Here is a 17,500-nt window from a genome sequence, read left to right as displayed (position 1 = left end):
CTCTTTCAAAATCATGTGAGTATAATAATATATCGTTTTAATGTAAACAATTATCAATTCTAATCATTTATTAATATATATATATATATATGTACATAGTGTGAATGATTAAATTGTAATCAATATATTATAATTATTAATCAATTATATGATTGCGATAAAATGGTCAAACGTATACATCGGTGTATTGAACGAATGAAATTTCTAATCATAAATGAAAAAAAAAAATTTACCAAACTTCGACGCGTTAGTTAGATAATTAATTAATTAATTAATTAATTGATTCATTAATTAATCAGTCAATTAGTTAATTAGTTAATTAGTTAATTAGTTAATTAAATAAAATATTATATATATATATATATCGTTGAGAAATCAGATGATTATATCGTTTGTTTCGAAGAACTATTGTTAATTAAATTCTTAAAAGATAACGAGAGATATAAAAGAAGACACCTATCGAACTTCTCAAAGAGAGTACTGACTTCTCCTCCTCCTCCTCCTCCTCTTCCTCCTCCTCCTCCTCCTCCTCCTCTCCATCTCTTTACCCGGAATCACTTTCACAAGGGACTGTTACCTCAAACGTATCATTCGTTCGTTTTTATTTGTACTTTCATATACTTTTTTTTTTTTTTTTTTTTATTATTATACGAAGAACATACTTTCTAGATAAACGAGAGAATAGACTTGTATTAGAATGGAACGCGAAAATGGTCATTTATAATAGTATTATATTTCTAACAACGAATTTTATGCTGACTCGAAAATTATCCTGACAACTTTTATTACTCCATTATTGCTTGACTTTTTTGTGTTTTCAACTTCTTTCCTCAGATCGTTTTGTTCGGCAACTTTTATTATGACCAGAAAGAGAGAGAGAGAAAAAGAGAGAGAGAGAGAGAGAGAGAGAGAGAGAGAGAGAAAGCATTCATGTATATCCCATAACGATTCTCAGAACTCGTCGATTGTTGATAGAAGATGATCAATTTTATTACTTAATACTTCATGAATAAAATTCACAGCATCCATTTAATAGTTTTACAATTCGTTCGTTCGTTCGTTTTTTCTGAAATTTCTGAAAATTATGATATCAATTTTTATCACTTCGATCCTAATTCTACAGATGATTTTTATAGATATCAAGATAATATCAGGATATAAAAACAATGTATAATATCTGATATATATATATATATATATTTTTTTTTATAGATATTTATATACAAAGTTATGATATTATAAGAATTCGATATTATGTCAAATTGATCGATGATCGAGGAGATTTCACTTTGGAAAAAAAAAAGGTTTGCATTCAGGAGAAAATTGAAAAAGTTACGAGAAAGGGAAAAAAAGAAACTAGTAAGGAAAGGGGGAAAAAAAGGAAAAAGTAGAAAAAAAAAGAAAAAGAAAAAGAAAAAGAAAAAAAGGAGTTAAAAGAAGATTGCTAAAGAGATTCCTTCATACGTATATCTTTCATACTCTCTCTCAAATTTTTCTTTTTTATTTCCCCCCCACCCCCCTCCCCTCTTAAAGAAAACACACATATATAAATATATACGAAGCACACACGTACACGTGCGCTCATAGGAGAATTGTAAAAAGGGCATAGAATGATAGAGAAAAAGAGAGAAAAAGAGAGAGAGAGAGAGAGAGAGAGAGAGAGAGAGAGAGAGAGAGAGAGAGAGATAAAGAGAGACAGAGCAAAAGTAGCATTCTGAGAAATTTTCACTTTGGCATCGATATCGAGAAAAGTACAACACAATGGTCTGCTCCGATGCTTTCATACGCGTCGTCGTCGTCGTCGTCGTCGTCATCGTCGTCATTGTAGTCGTCGTCGTTGTAGTCGTCGTCGTCGTCGTCATAGTTGTCGCGTAGTCGTTTTTATAGTCATTATCATAGTCATGGTAGTCGTCATGATAGTCGTCATAGTTGTCGTTTAGGTAACGTAGAGGTAAAATAGGAGTTGAAGGTTTTTTGTAGGAAAAGGTGATTTTGAAATGGTTGAGAGGAGTATGAGGAGGAAGGTGAGGAGGGCTATGCATTGTCATCGGCCGAGTTTCGTCGTTTCGTGGAGCCCGATTTGAAATCTCGTTACACCTCCTTTAGAAACGGGACATACATACATACATACATACATATATACATATATATACATACATATATACATACCTACCTACTACCTGCTAGGCATATTACGTCAGAAAATAGACGAGTATTACGCTTCGAGTATCGTTTATTCGTTAGATCGCCTTCCCTTATGTAACGACTAAAGTATAATAGTAGTAGAATAGTAATAGTAGTAGTAGTAATACTACTATTTACTAATATTAGAATTGTAATAGTAATGGCACGCCATGCTTTCTCTCAATTTCGTCTCGAAATCTTCGATTATGTGCATCGCGATTTATATGTGTAAGTACATAGTTACGTATGTATATATATTTATATATGTATGTGTGTTATGTATGTACATTTATATATCGAAATTCTTTTTCTTATTTCATTCCAAATGTTATTCAATGTACGATTGAATGAATTTAAAAAAAGGAAAAAAAAAAAGAAATCTCTTCTCTAATATTCATAGTTTATCGATCTGTTATATATGTTTATTTTAATTATAAATGTCTTCTTTTATATCACTATTGAATGTGAATAGTAATATATAATAAATTGAATCGTATGATTTTTTTTTTATTCGTTAAATTCTAATGATAATAATAATGGAAGAATCGTAATGAGAAGTGAATCTTTATTATTATTATTATCATTGCTGTTGTTGTTATTGTTATTATTATTATTATTATTATTATTATTATTATTATTATTATTATTATTATTATTATTATTATTATTATTATTTGAAAACTTTCTTATTAAAAATATTATTACAGTATATTTAAATTTAAATATATCATTCGAATTAATTTTATTTATATATATTTCGATTAAATCATAATATATATATATATATATATATATATTTGTTAATGAAAATACAATGTTTATTTAATTCTTTTTTTTCATTTTCATTTTATCCGATCGTAGCTCATCGATCTTGGCTTTATCGACTGTTCTGTACCGGAGGAGTCGATCCAGATGATCCAAAGAATCCAATTGACAATCCTGAACACGGATGCATGACCTGGTTCCGAGATTATCTGGCTGCAGCTTTGAATTGTCGTCCTGTCAAGGCCATTATCATATTCATTTTCATATGTTATTTACTTGGTGCTTTATACGGGCTGACTACGCTACAGGAAGGATTGGATCGACGAAAGCTTTCCAAGGAAGATTCTTACTCGATTGCCTTCTACGATCGCGAAGACTTTTACTTCCGTGAATTTCCTTATAGAATACAGGTTTGTTTAAATTACACAACATTCCTCTTCTTACATGATATTTCTAATCTATATCTATATCTATCTATCTATCTATCTATCTATCTCTCTCTCTCTCTCTCTCTCTCTCTCTCTCTCTATATATATATATATATATATATATATATTCCTTGTTGAGTATAAGCTTTGATACTTGTCCTTTATTTATTTACAAATGAAAAAGAAAGAAATAAGAAAAAGAAAAAAAAAGAAAAAGAACCGAGAAGATGAAAAAATTGAATCCTCAAGAGAAAGGAAAAAAAAAAACAAAAAAAAAAAAAGAAAGAAAGAAAGAAAGAAAGAAAAACGAAAAAGCACTTGGTACATGGAAGATAGCTTAGAAATTATTTTGAATGAACTATTTAGGATTTATTTGCAATGAATGATGATTCGTTAAAATTTAAATCTCTAATTTGACGTTTGATTCGTTTGATTCTTTAAAATGAACGATTAATGATAAAAGTGTCTTAACGAGAATTACATTGAAACAATATTTTCTTGTCGTATATATTGTACGTATTATTGTCGTATATATGTGTTATGCTATTTAATACGGTATTATATATTAACTTATGAATATATATCGTCCTACGTAGAGACACCCGGTATCCGTTAATTTACGAGTTGTACTTTGTGTTTATTTAGTATATATCATACTGTATAAACACTAGTAGACATTAGTGTATATAGTGCATTGATTTATGAGTAGTACTTTGTATATGTATATGTATATATATATATATATCCTTATTGTAGATTTAGGATACAATTGATAGGAGGCGGACTTATGTATGTATATATATATATATATATATATATATATATATATATATATATATATATATATATGTAATTAACATTTCGAAAGAAAAACAATTTACGAAAGAAGAAAAAAAGAAAGAAAGATTCAAGTCTTCAAGTGAAATACATATCTTTAAATTTAAACCGGAACATTTAAAGATTGCATAATTGGTCTCGTAACGATTTCTACGGACGCACCTTCGAAAATTTCACTTTCGATACGTTCTTGATATTTCTTTCGAATACATCGAAAGAGGATAAAATTTTAACGAAGACTTTCTCATAACGAATATTCGAACGATTTAATAATGTATATATATATATATATATATATATATATATATATATGTATATATATATATGTATATATGTGTGTGTAATGTTCAAATTGTAAGACGTTCGTAATCGACTGTTACGATAAGAAGCGAACCTGGCGTAAGTATTTAGAGTATACTTCACGCACAATAATTATGTCACGTTTTTTCTCCTCGTCCCTCCCCTCTCCCCCTCTTATATATATTTTACCACTCTACTCTCCTGTCTTAAGTGGTAACACTTCTCTTTCACTTAAAACAACTTTCTCCGTGTTGGCTGGCCAACTGAGTTTGTGAAAAGTAACAACTTGTGTATTGCGTCAATGATTACGACGACGACGACTTTAATCAACCGAGAAGAAGCTGATCGATTTATATGTATATATATATATATATTTCAGAAATATTAATTCCATCTTGTCGTAAAATAATCGAATAAAATCTTTCGATTCTATAATCTTCGTATGTATTAATTACGATATTAAAATATTATTGAATTTATATAACGTTTAATCGAATATACACAACATTTATTTCTTTCAAATATATTCTAATGTCACTTTATTAGAGACGCATACATACGTGTATATGTGTCGTTATAATTAGATCAATCTTAATAATCGTACTTGGAATATTTTCTCGACAAAATGAAATTTTTCGGAATAAAAATAAAATGGAGTTGGTATAGAAGGAAAAAAATTGATGAAACAAAAGGAAAGAGAAAGAGAGAGAAAGATTGGTTTGTTTCTTTATAAGATGGAAAACGTAAAAACATTTTACGTCGTTGCGTAAAATGTCTATACGTGTGTATATGTGTGCGTGTGTCCGTTCCCTTACTCCTCTTAGTCTTCCTCCTCCCTCAGCAACCCATACACATTGATGTTGACTCGTCTGTCGATCCAAAAAAAAGTCCCTGGAGGACCACTTTCACGAGATTGCTTTCACGCAAACACATCCTATCTACGTTTGTATCCCATGCAGTTCCTTTCTCCATCTTTCTCTTTCTCTTTCACACGACATACAAACTTGTGTGTATTTATGTATGTATGTACGTACGTACGTACGTACGTACGTGTGTGTATACAGAGAAAGAGAGAAATGTAGTATACGGACATATTAATGTAAGATGTATATACACAGACATTCTCTTTCTAATTTTACAGGTGGTAGTGTCCGGCGAGTACGACTATAGCGATCCAGAGATACAGCAACAAATGGAGAACCTCACGAGATCCCTCGAGGCTAGTTCATACATAAGCGCACCGATCTACACGGAAAGCTGGTTGCGCAGCTTCCTAAGTTACGTATCGCGAAACGAGGACTACCTAAATGTTACCATCAAAGACGAGGGTAACTTTGTCAAGGCGTTAAAAGAGATATGGTTATATTCGACTAGTACCTTTTCCCTCGATGTTAAATTCGACGATAACGACGAGCACATTGTCGCAAGTAGATTTTTGATACAAGCTGTAAACGTAAGCGGTACGAATCAGGAGAAAGAGATGGTAAAGGAATTACGAAAGATATGCAAGGATTCATCATTAAACGCTAGCGTATTCCATCCGTATTTCGTATTTTTCGATCAATTCGAATTGGTAAGGCCTACGAGTATACAATGCATGATATTTGGCGCATTGGTAATGATGCTTATCAGTTTTATCTTCATACCAAATGTATTGTGTTGCCTTTGGGTGGCATTTTGTATCGTCTCGATCGAATTGGGGGTGGCCGGTTACATGGCCTTATGGAACGTTAATCTCGATAGCATTTCTATGATAAATCTGATAATGTGCATTGGATTCAGCGTTGATTTCACGGCTCACATATGTTACGCTTATATGAGCTCGAAGAAAGTCACGCCCGAGGATAGGGTTAAAGAAAGTTTGTACAGTTTGGGTTTACCGATTGTACAAGGTGCCGCATCAACTATATTAGGCTTGGTTGCATTATTATTAGCCGGTACATATATATTCTTGGTATTCTTCAAAATGGTATTTTTGGTTATATTCATTGGTGCCATGCACGGTCTGTTTTTATTGCCAGTATTATTGTCGATATTTGGTCCAGGTTCCTGTACAAGTTCCAATAGTAATGACGATCAAGAAAACGACGTTGAAAGGGTAAAGAGAAATGTTATAATGGAAAAAGAATTGATCGATAAACTTAAACAACCTTTTGTTATACCTCATCCGACTTTGTCCTACTATCATCACACAGGCATGATAAAATCTCTTCAACCGAGTCCGTCCACAAGTTTGGCGGCATTCGAGGAACGCGATCCTGGATTAGGTACTAGCGAGGATAGCAATTCAACTGAGAGTGGTTCCTCGCAAAGTAGAAGACGTCAGCGTGAATTGGACGAGGAAAAGCGGAAACATCAACAAGAGCTTTCTAGAAGATCTATTGGCGTACTTTACGGTGTATCACAGTTTCAACCTGCTATAGGGGCTGGTGGATCTATAGGAGGAGGAGGAGGAGGAGGAAATCAACAAACGCAACCCGTTCCCGATTATCCAGGCGCGATAAAACAAGATCATCATTCACCAAGGGATACTCGTTCTACGGATCAACGTATATTCCGTACAGTACCGTATCTAGGACCGCATTTGGGATACCGTGTGCCCAATCAAATTCACAGGGACTATAGACGTAGCCGATCTCATCATAATCTTCATAATCTTCATAATACATCCTCGAGGTATTTAACGGATCCACGTTATCCATAAGCCTGAAATAAAATAATGTTAATTATTCGATATCATTATGTGGGTGGGGTTGGAAGATGATATGTATAGATATAAGAGAGGAAGCCGGCCGGGCTTTGTGGTTGGTTGGTTGGTTGGTTACTTGGTTGGGAAGAGGTGGTGGGGAGAGGACAGGGAGGAAGGTAAAAGTATAAAATCCTCCCGTTTAATACGTAAAAATACATTTAATACGTAAAAAGAGGTGGGATTCGATCCGGTCGTTGACTTTCCTCGATCCTCAGTCGTCATACAACTTTTCTTTGCTAGTGAGAGGTAACGCTCTCGGAGAATTGCATCCGTTCGGGGATTTGCAAAGACGAAAGTGGCCTTCCTGAATAAAACTACGTTCGGAAGAGAAGGAAAGAGAGAGAGAGAGAGAGAGATGAAGAGGGTGAGAGAGGAGAGGATCGTTATCGCTATCGAATGACGATTGGTCCGACGTGACTTCCTCTAAAGAGACTTCTTTTTTTATATATATATATATATGTATATGTATATGTATATGTATATGTATATGTATATGTATGTATGTATGTATTTAAATGCCCCTCAGGTGCGATATATCGTGTATATGACGATGATTATGATTATGATTATGATTATTATTATGGTAGCTTGTCGATAAAATAATATTCTAATAGTAATATTGATTTTTAAAAGCGAGAGAGAGAGAGAGAGAATGTGCGTATATATGTGTGCATGTGAGTGGCGCGTGTAACAAATTACAGCGGATGTTCGTTTGGTAAGACGATTTTTACACAGTTTTTTTTTTTTTTTTTTTTTTTTTTTTTTTTTTTTTTATTATTATACAAATATCATCACATTATTTTCACTATATATATATATATATAGTGAAATCAATTCCAAAATTTTTCTTCAATATATATATATCGAAGAAAAATTTTGGAATTGATTTTTCGAAGAGAAATAAAAATCTTTTCAAGAGATCATTTTGAAAAGTACTCGACGATTATTTTCTTTTCTTTTTTCCTTTGTTTTTTCTTGAACTTTTTTTTCTCTTTTTTCTTTTCTTTTCTGTTTCTTTGTTTTTCTTTTCTTTTCTTTTTTTTCTTTTTTTTTTTTTTTTTTCTTTTGGATCGTGCAACGATATGGAGCTCAAATCGAGAGAATTCGTTTTTTTATCTCTACTTGTATATTTGCGACATTAAAGAAAACTATTGTAGTATATTATTATTCTTCTTTTTCTTTTTTTATTTTCTTTTTTCTTCTTCTTCTTTTGTTTTGTTTTGTGTTTTTTTTTTTTTCTTTATTCCTGTCTCTTTTGAACCAATAAGAACTCTCTAAGACGAATGATAACGAGATAATCGTAAGGAGATCGATTATTTATATTATTAATTAAATCTTTACGATTAAAAAGAAGAAGAAATAAAACAAACAGAAAAAAAAAATAAGAAAAAGAAAAACAAAAACAGAAAAAAGTTTGATATTAAGAAAAAATTTGATATTAAGATTAAGAGAAAAAGAGTAGCGGAGAGGGGATGAAGGAGAAGAAGGAGGAGTTGGAGGAGGAGAAGATGGAGGAGAAGGGGGGGAGGAGGAGGATTAATTAATAAAAGGACGAATCTCTTGAAAAGTCTTTCGTCTTCTTCACTTTGTGCCTTGGATACGAGGGACGTCGTACGCAGTAGTGATTTTCTAAAAACCTTTTACCGAAAAAGTAAAAAATTTCATTAAATCCTCCCGTCCTTTAGCAGGGACGCTAATATTATTATTTTATTCATTATTTTAATGAGACACGCAGGGTAGGTAAGTCAGTCCAAAAGTTCCTAAGTGACTACGAAAGAGATGATGATCAAGTGAAAACTTCTTCGTGAGATTACGGGGATAGGTTTTTCTTTTTTCATTTCCAATTTCATTCTTTTTTTCTTTTTTTTTCCTTTTTTTTTTGTACGCGTGTACCTCCTCTCTTTTCTTCTTTTTTCTTTCTTTTTACTTTTTCCTTTTTTTTTTCTTTTCTTTTCTTTTCTTTTTGCGCAGATCGCAAAAAAAAAAGGACCTAAAAGCCGAACTTCGCGTGACGAGTTAGATCCCAAAGAATAAAGAAAAGAGAGAGAGAGAGAGAGAAAGAGAGAGAGAAAAAAAAATCAGTCAAAAACGTTCTCACGCGAGAAAGGCCAATCGATTCTCGATGGTATCTATCGACTAGGAACTTTTGTTCTGTTCGTTCTGTAAAAAATTTTTAATCTGCGAAACGGGGATTTGCGTGATGTATATGTAAAATATATATGTTGCTGTGTGTGTGTGTGTGTGTTAGCAAAAAAAAGAGAAAAAAAGAAAAAAGGAAAGAAGATGAAGGATAGAGCAAGAAGGAAAGAAAATAGAAAAAAGTGCAAGGAACTTCTTTTCCTTTTTCCTTTTCTTTTTCTTTTTTTTTCTTTTTCTTCTTTTTTTTTTTTGTTTTTTTCTTTTCTTTTCTTATAAATAAGAAAAAAGAATACTGGAGATCTGACGATATGAAAACGTACAAGTGACTTTTTCTAACGCATTCCTTCACAAATGATATCATATTGTGATGATTGTTTAAACATAAGGTTTGCCTTTTTCTGTGTGATAAATTGTATATTACCTATCAGACAATGAGTTTATGTATGCAGTTTGTCAATTTTTATATATAAAAATTTTTTTCAAGATGTACGAACGAAAAAAAGGAGAAACAAAAATCACGCCGCATTTATATAAGATGAGAGAGAGAGAGAGAGAGAGAGAGAGAGAGAGAACGAATATAACGTTAGATGATCTATTAAAATATGTGTGGGTGTGAGTATGCTCCAAATGATTAAAGTTCGACACATATTATTTTTATTATTATTATTATTATTATTATTATTATTTTTTTTTTTTATTATTATTTTTTTTTTATTTTTATTATTATTATTTTTATTATTATTATTATTATTATTATTATTATTATTATTATTATTATTATTATTATTATAATTATTATTATTGAAAAAAATCATGAAATACACAAAAGTTTTACTTAAAAACTGATTCTTTTTCAATTATATATACATATCGTATTCATTGATTTTCTATCTCTCACGTTTATCTGCATATGTATAATATCTTATTTATTAAGTATAAATAATTAATACAAATATTGTTCGTTGATATACGAACGAACGAGAATAGAACGATTAATTATTAATTTCTATTATAATTTATCACATTTTTTAATTACATATATTTTTCATATAAATGATTGATTAATGTTATTCGAAAAATTTCATTTTATGATACTCAACGAGTCATATATATTAGATTTTTTTAATTCGTTTATATTTTATTAGTTAAAATATTGCTATTTATCTTTTAAACTTTATCATTATTTATGGTATATGAAATATAATTAAAGCAATACTGTCAACTGTTTCCGTAGTGTAGTGGTTATCACGTGTGCTTCACACGCACAAGGTCCCCGGTTCGATCCCGGGCGGAAACAAAGAAGTGGTTTTTTTTTTTTTTCTATTTCTTTTTTGAGTCAATTTTTCTCTTATATTTTCATATTTCCTATGATATTATTTTTTTCCTTTAAAAATTTATTACGAAAAAGAATATTTTTTCTTAATGGCATTTTTAATAATAAAATATAATGTCTGTTTATATATACATATATATGTATATACACACAACGCACATATATATATATATATCTCTTTTGAGAACAGCGATAGAGGCGGTAGCTCTATCTTTGAATATCTCGTGAAGATTATTTCCTATTGCTAGAGCAACTTTCGAATATATAGGAATCTGTTTTATCGACGCAAATATAAACTTTATAAAAATAAAAATTTTCAATGTAATATTATGATGTGAAATTGAATATATTAATTCTGATATTAATAATCATTCTTCATTATCATTTTCAGTAAACAGCAAATTCACACGTAGTGTGAATCATTCAATCAATATTGCTTGCATTGTAAAATATTTTTATTGTAAACAACGCAAACAATCGTCAAATTAATCGATGACATTTTGTTTGCTTATCAATCGAATTATTCAATAATTAATATTCACAAGCACGTTTCATACTTACAAATGTATCTAATATTATTCTTTTGTTAATTTCAATATTTACCGATAACGGCACTACGATCTAATTCTTGTCGGTAATACAAACTGCAAAAAATTAAATAGGAAATTACGTACGTATTTGAACGAATTAACAAAAGATGGCGCCAGTGAGATCGATTGAATTTAATTCAGTAGTCGTTTTGTATTCGCTGACTTTTTATACATTTTACCGCCTTTTTATTATATCGTCGATTATTCATTCTACTTTCAAGTGAAATTCAGAGTTTTATTAGAATTGAGGAAGTTCGAGAATATCATAAGATAAGTAGCATAAAGATACCATTAGCATTTTTATATTCACGTTTACTTTCGAGATGTTTTTCAACTAATTGCTTATAAACACGTACCTCTTGTGTATTATATTATCGAGGAAATTTTTTTTCCGTTCATCTCGTTATAATACTTATCCTGTGCATATATATATACATATACATATATATATACATATAATATGTATATAGGTGTGTATGTGTGTATGTGTATACATATATATCCATATCAAACGTTCACTGAACTGCTCATTAAAAATACTTGACTAATATCGTATCCCGTGTATGTGCCAATTATTTCACGTTTGTCGTTGCCAGACACTTTCGAGGTTAGCAATTTAATATGACATTTTAGAGGTTAGCTAAAATATTTATTAAAGATATACAATAATTAATTATGATGTAGACAATAATAATACATAGTAATAGCGATCAAAATATACGCACATATACACATACATGTATATGTATATATATATATGCATGTGTATGTATAAATGGGCATATATGTCAACAGTATCGATCTATGTGTTATTATAAAAAAAAACGATGAATAATTTGATATCGATAAATTATTAAATGAAAAATCATTCGAAATAATCGATATGTTTTTATTTATCTTTACGATATATATTTAGATCGAATTTCGAAATGTGATTAACATTTTTTTTTTTTAATTTTTTTTTTTAAAGCGCATATTTGCCTTCAATTTTGCCGCCATTTTCATGGAAATGTATTAACAAATTTAAGTGGTAACCCACTTGAATAACCGAACGTCCTTCGTTCTCTAAAGCGTTTCGAGAGTAGTCCTCGAAAATGTTGCCATCGATAAATCTCGAACGTTAATTACTCGAGATTGAATTTCACGAATACAACGATAACGATCCTGGTGAAACAACCGAGTTCTATCTTTCTCAATTTTCCTTCGTTTTATATCTCGTTTTCTTCTTCCTTTAACTATACTCTAATACTCAATAAGAATTTATTAATAGTAAGTAGAATCGATCTTGTCTTTTGGTGTTTCAGAATTGCACGGGAAATTTCATATTATACTTTTATTTAATATTTATTATCTCGAGTTCATTTTTTCAGAGAGAGAGAGAGAGAGAGAGAGAGAGAGATTCTTGAGATAAAAAAAAAAATAGATAAAATTCGTTCGTTATCTTTTTCAAACATAACCTCCAATTTTAATTAATTAACAGTTGCTTATAGTAAAAGATTAAAGGATTATATCGAAAGAAATAACAAAATAATCTTCTATCATCCAACAGATTATAAAAATAATATTGTAACGTGCGCGCGCGCGCGCCCATGTCTATTTATGTGCGTGCGTGTGTGTCCGTGAAAATAAAAAAAATAGAAAACAAAGCAAAAAAGAAGATAATAATAATAATAATAATAATAATAATAATAATAATAATAATAATAATAATAATAATAATAATAATAATTATATGAATATAAAGTGATTAATTAGTGCAAACTTTTCCCTTGAATGATCGTGTGTAAAAGAATTAATCGAAAGAAGAAATCGAAACGAATGGAAAAAATAAGAATTCTACAATCGAATAATCTGTAAAAGGGAGAAATGGTGTAATTGATTTAAAAAAAAAAAAAAAAATTATATTCCCGAATTCTACGGCCAACGAAACAATCTTTTAAATCCACCCACTATATATTAAAGGAGACATATTTTTGAACAGGTATTCGCATATATTATTGGTACAGACAAATGTTACACCCGGTATAATACGACGTATAATTCTCTCTCTCTCTCTCTCTCTCTCTCTCTCTCTCTCTCTCTCTCTCTCTCTCTCTCTCTCTCTCTCTCCCTTTCTCGTAACATATGAGAAGATCATTAACAATATTTCTTTTTCCTTTTTTTTCCTTCTTTTTTTTGATTCTACTTATACGCGAGGCTAACGTCTTCGAGAAGATCATGAAAAGAGAGAGAGAGAGAGAGAGAGAGCGAGCGAGAGAATGAAAGAGAAAGAGAAAGAGAGAGAGGGAGAGAATGAGAGAGAAAGAGAAAGAGAAAGAAAGAGAGAGAGAGAAAGAGAAAGAGAAGGAGGGAGAGAATGAAAGAGAAAGAGGAAGAGAGAAAGAAAGAGAAAGAGTGAGAAAGAGAAAGAGAGAGAGGGAGGGAGAGAGGGAAAGAGTGAGTACGCTCGGGCACGACATTGTCATTCATTACTGCGAAGCCATGCCAGTTACTAAACCCTTCAGACTCCAGCACACCTGAGATAGGTAGAGACGAAAGGCCGTATCTCCAATTACACAGAGGTGATAGAGAGAGAGAGAGAGAGAGAGAGAGAGAGAGAGAGAGGGAGAGAGAGAGAGAAACACACATACATCGGAGAACTGACTGACTTCGTTCAAGTGGAACATTGCTCTCTTCGTTCCAAAGCGAGAAAAGGATAGATAATCTATAGCATAAGAACATTTGCAATAATATTGTCGTACGTTTTTTAATATATCACCAATCACGCGATTCTTCTCCACGATAAAGTGCAAATTTTTATACATATTTTTTCCTTATTCTATTTTTTTTTTTTCTCCTTTTTTTCTTTTTTCCTTTTTTTTTTCTATTTTCCTTTTTTTCCTACTTCTTTCCTCTTTATTTTTCTTCCTCTTTTTCACTTTTCTTTTGCATATATTTATATTACGATATTGATATGTGAAATATATTAAATTTGCCGATCGATTAGAAAAATTAACAATTATTATTATCATTATAGGTTAAATATTAAATATTAAATTGATAATTATTATTATCATTATAAGTTATTATTTCAATGTTATTATCGTAATAATAATAATAATAATAATAATAATAATTTGTTATATACATACCAATTATACACATACCAAATTGTTATACACATATATATATAGTAATATTACTATTATTATTAATAATAATAATTATTAATAGATTGATATGGAAGATAGATCAAAAAAAAAAAAAGGGAGGTGTAACTGAAGTAATGAATAACCAGACGGAATATAATATATTATATTTAGAAAATCTAATATCCGATCTTAGTATTATAAAAAGAGAATATAATCTTGGAGTGCGTTTCGCGAAGACATAATATAATACATAAATTGCATCGTTACTTACTTACTTACTTACTTACTTACTTACTTACTTACTTGCTTACTTACGTACGTACGTAAGTACGTACATACGTACTTACCTGCATGCTCTCGTGCATGCACCTCCTTATCTTGCACTCTCGAGATCGGTCATTGGTGCCTAGCTAGAAATCGTTTGGAGTGGGGGTAACCGGAGGTGGGGTCGAAGCAGTACGATGCAACGATGTGAGTGCGAGAGAGAGACGCGCGTGAACGCATGGAGGTTTATATAACTCGGGCATTAGTGACGATGACGTCACGGCACCGCGACGGTCGGTGCAACGGTTGCGCGGTCGATAGTGCAGTCAACTACTGCATTACACGAACTCGTACTGGTATCACTTATACTGGGTGTTTGAGAAAATGATTAATCAAATTTTTCCAAATTGTTATATACATACATGTATGTATATACATATATATATATATATATATATATATATGTTTGTTTATTTATGGTATATTTATATATAATATGAATGCATTAGAAAAAAGAAGCCAAATCGATTTAAGCTACAAACATATTACTTAATACATTTCACTTATAAATTAAATAAATAACAAATGTGTGTGTGTTTGTGCGTGTGTGTGCGTGCGCGTGTGTGCATGCACATATCGATCCATTTTAGTTAGCATACTCTTTAATTCCACTTAGTTATAATTTCATTATATTAGGTTGGAAACTATGAAACGGGAGTTTTTGTTTAGTTATTTATTTTCATTCAACGCCCGTTTCATAGTTTCCAACCTAATATCTAATCGGAAATTCCTATGGGGTATATCTTCGTTTCTTTTTTTCTTTTCCTTTTTTTTTTCTTTTTTTTCTTTTTTTCTCAAAACACCCTATATAAATCCAGTCTGTATTGTACAATACATCACGATGCGTTTACTATGTGGATTGCGATACGTAAGAAAATATGATAGTGATGTTGTTTTTACGAAAGAAGGAAGAACGAACGAAAAAGAACCAACGTGCTTCGTTCTATTATGTATATGTGTTAGAGAGAGAGAGAGAGAGAGAGAGAGAGAGAGAGAGAGAGAGAGAGAGTGGGAGGGAGAAATCCGAGGCCTTGAACTGCACTGGCGTCCAGCCGACATTGCAACTCCTTCCTCCCACCCACCCTCCTTCCCTCCCACTTCTCTTCACTCCACTTGTTCGGCGTCGCCACTTTCGCCCTCGACCCATACCACCCCGTTACAATCACCCTTCGAGCTTCGAACATCATCCCTCTTTATCTTTCTTATCCTGTATATTCTTCTCTCTTTTCCTCTCTCTCTCTCTCTCTCTCTCTCTCTCTCTTTATCTATCTATCTGTCTTTTGTTCTCTTTCTCTTTCTCTTTCTCTTTCTTTTACTTTCCCTCTTTTTCTTCGTTTCTTACGTACGTACATCAAATCAAATTTATTTCGTGAATATTTCAAAATTTTATTTCCCGTATATATCTTGCATTTTTCTTTCTTTTTCTTTTTCTTTTTTTTTTTCTTTTTCTTTTTTGAAGTTAATCAATATCGTTATATTATAATATCGTGAGATTCGAGAGACGTAATTAATTATTTCGTATTAGATCCGTCTAAAGAAGGTAGATCCGACTTTTTTAATCTGTTCGATTAACTAGAAGTATATTCACGAACGCGAATTAATTAATCTTATTTTTAATTTTAACATGTAAAATTGGAAAATTTTTATTTATATTAAAATACTTCGCGAGGATAAGATGTTCTCTGATTTATTTATTTATTTTTTCTTTTTTCCTTGTTTTCTTTTTTTTTCCTTTCTCGTTTTTTCACGACGATCACGCAGGCTACTTCTTTTTTGCTTTCTCTGTGCTCTTTTCTTTTTTTCTTTTCTTTCTTTTTTTTTTCATTCACTCATAACTCGGATAATACGTTTAATAGAACGAATAAATTGGTGAGACATGATCGATCGTGAAAAAAGGAATAGAAAGGAGGAAGTAAATCAGTCGGTCGAAACCGATCGATAGATCGATCGATCAATCGATCGAGAAATGTATTATGTAATGACGAATCTTCGTTATTACATAGTACAATTATTATTATTATTATTATTATTATTATTATTATTATTATTATTATTATTATTATTATTATTATTATTATTATTATTATTATTATTATTATTACAATAATTCGATCGTTTGCATATATATATATATTTTTATATATATATATATATATATTTTTTTTTTATTTTTATTTATTTTCTTTTCTTCATTTTCCCTGGACATATGTAGATATCTATCTCAAATTGTCTTCGAGGCTGGCAACATTGTTTACGAGAATCGCTCGACGTTTATCGCCTAGTATTCCGCGCTATGTCAACGCAACGGGGAACGCTTGGAAAAGTTCCAAGGACGTAAACGGTTTTCATTTCATTCCGGTATAACTGCATTTCGCTGATATGAGAGATCAATCTTGCACAATTTCCGCGCAGCCTCTGCAGCGTTGATGCATTACAAAAAAGAAAAAGAAGAGACGAAAAGCAAAGAAAAAAAAAAATTCGCAACAGGACCGACGAGAAGCCTACGTGCAGACTTTTCTTCTCTATTTCAATTTCGTGAGTTCAAAATTCATCCTTTTTTCTATTTCTCTCTCTTTTTTTTTTGTATTTTTGTCTGTTTTTATCTTCTTTTTTTTTTTTTTCTTTTTTGTTATCTCTTGCACGCTTTGTGTTAAGCTCTTCGCGCTGATACATCAAAAAAAAAAAAAGAAAAAGAAGAAAAAAAAATAGAAAATAAATAA

General features: G+C 31.0%; 1 protein-coding gene and 1 non-coding gene across 3 annotated transcripts in view; both read left to right on the top strand.

Moving 5' to 3' along the window:
- Positions 1-8,045, top strand: part of LOC124950440 (patched domain-containing protein 3) — a 51,398-nt gene extending 43,353 nt beyond the window's left edge. The window contains exons 7-10 of one of the 2 annotated variants that reach the window (XM_047497126.1): positions 1-15; positions 3,046-3,359; positions 5,656-6,612; positions 6,710-6,852. The exon at positions 1-15 is cut by the window's left edge and continues 117 nt beyond it. In XM_047497126.1, coding sequence (XP_047353082.1) covers positions 1-15; positions 3,046-3,359; positions 5,656-6,612; positions 6,710-6,715 — 1,292 coding nt within the window. In that variant the 3' untranslated portion in view covers positions 6,716-6,852. Of the gene's footprint in view, positions 16-3,045; positions 3,360-5,655 lie in introns of both variants that reach the window. The other variant, XM_047497124.1, reaches the window with a different exon arrangement.
- Positions 8,046-10,626: 2,581 nt separating this feature from the next.
- Trnav-cac lies at positions 10,627-10,699 on the top strand. The gene has a single exon. It is a non-coding gene; the product is annotated as a tRNA-Val (tRNA).
- The last annotated feature ends 6,801 nt before the right edge of the window (positions 10,700-17,500 follow it).

The sequence above is a fragment of the Vespa velutina genome, chromosome 7, assembly GCF_912470025.1.
Source record: "Vespa velutina chromosome 7, iVesVel2.1, whole genome shotgun sequence".
Classification (NCBI taxonomy): domain Eukaryota; kingdom Metazoa; phylum Arthropoda; class Insecta; order Hymenoptera; family Vespidae; genus Vespa; species Vespa velutina.
Note: the sequence above shows the minus strand (reverse complement) of the source record. Positions and strands in the feature narration are given on the sequence as shown.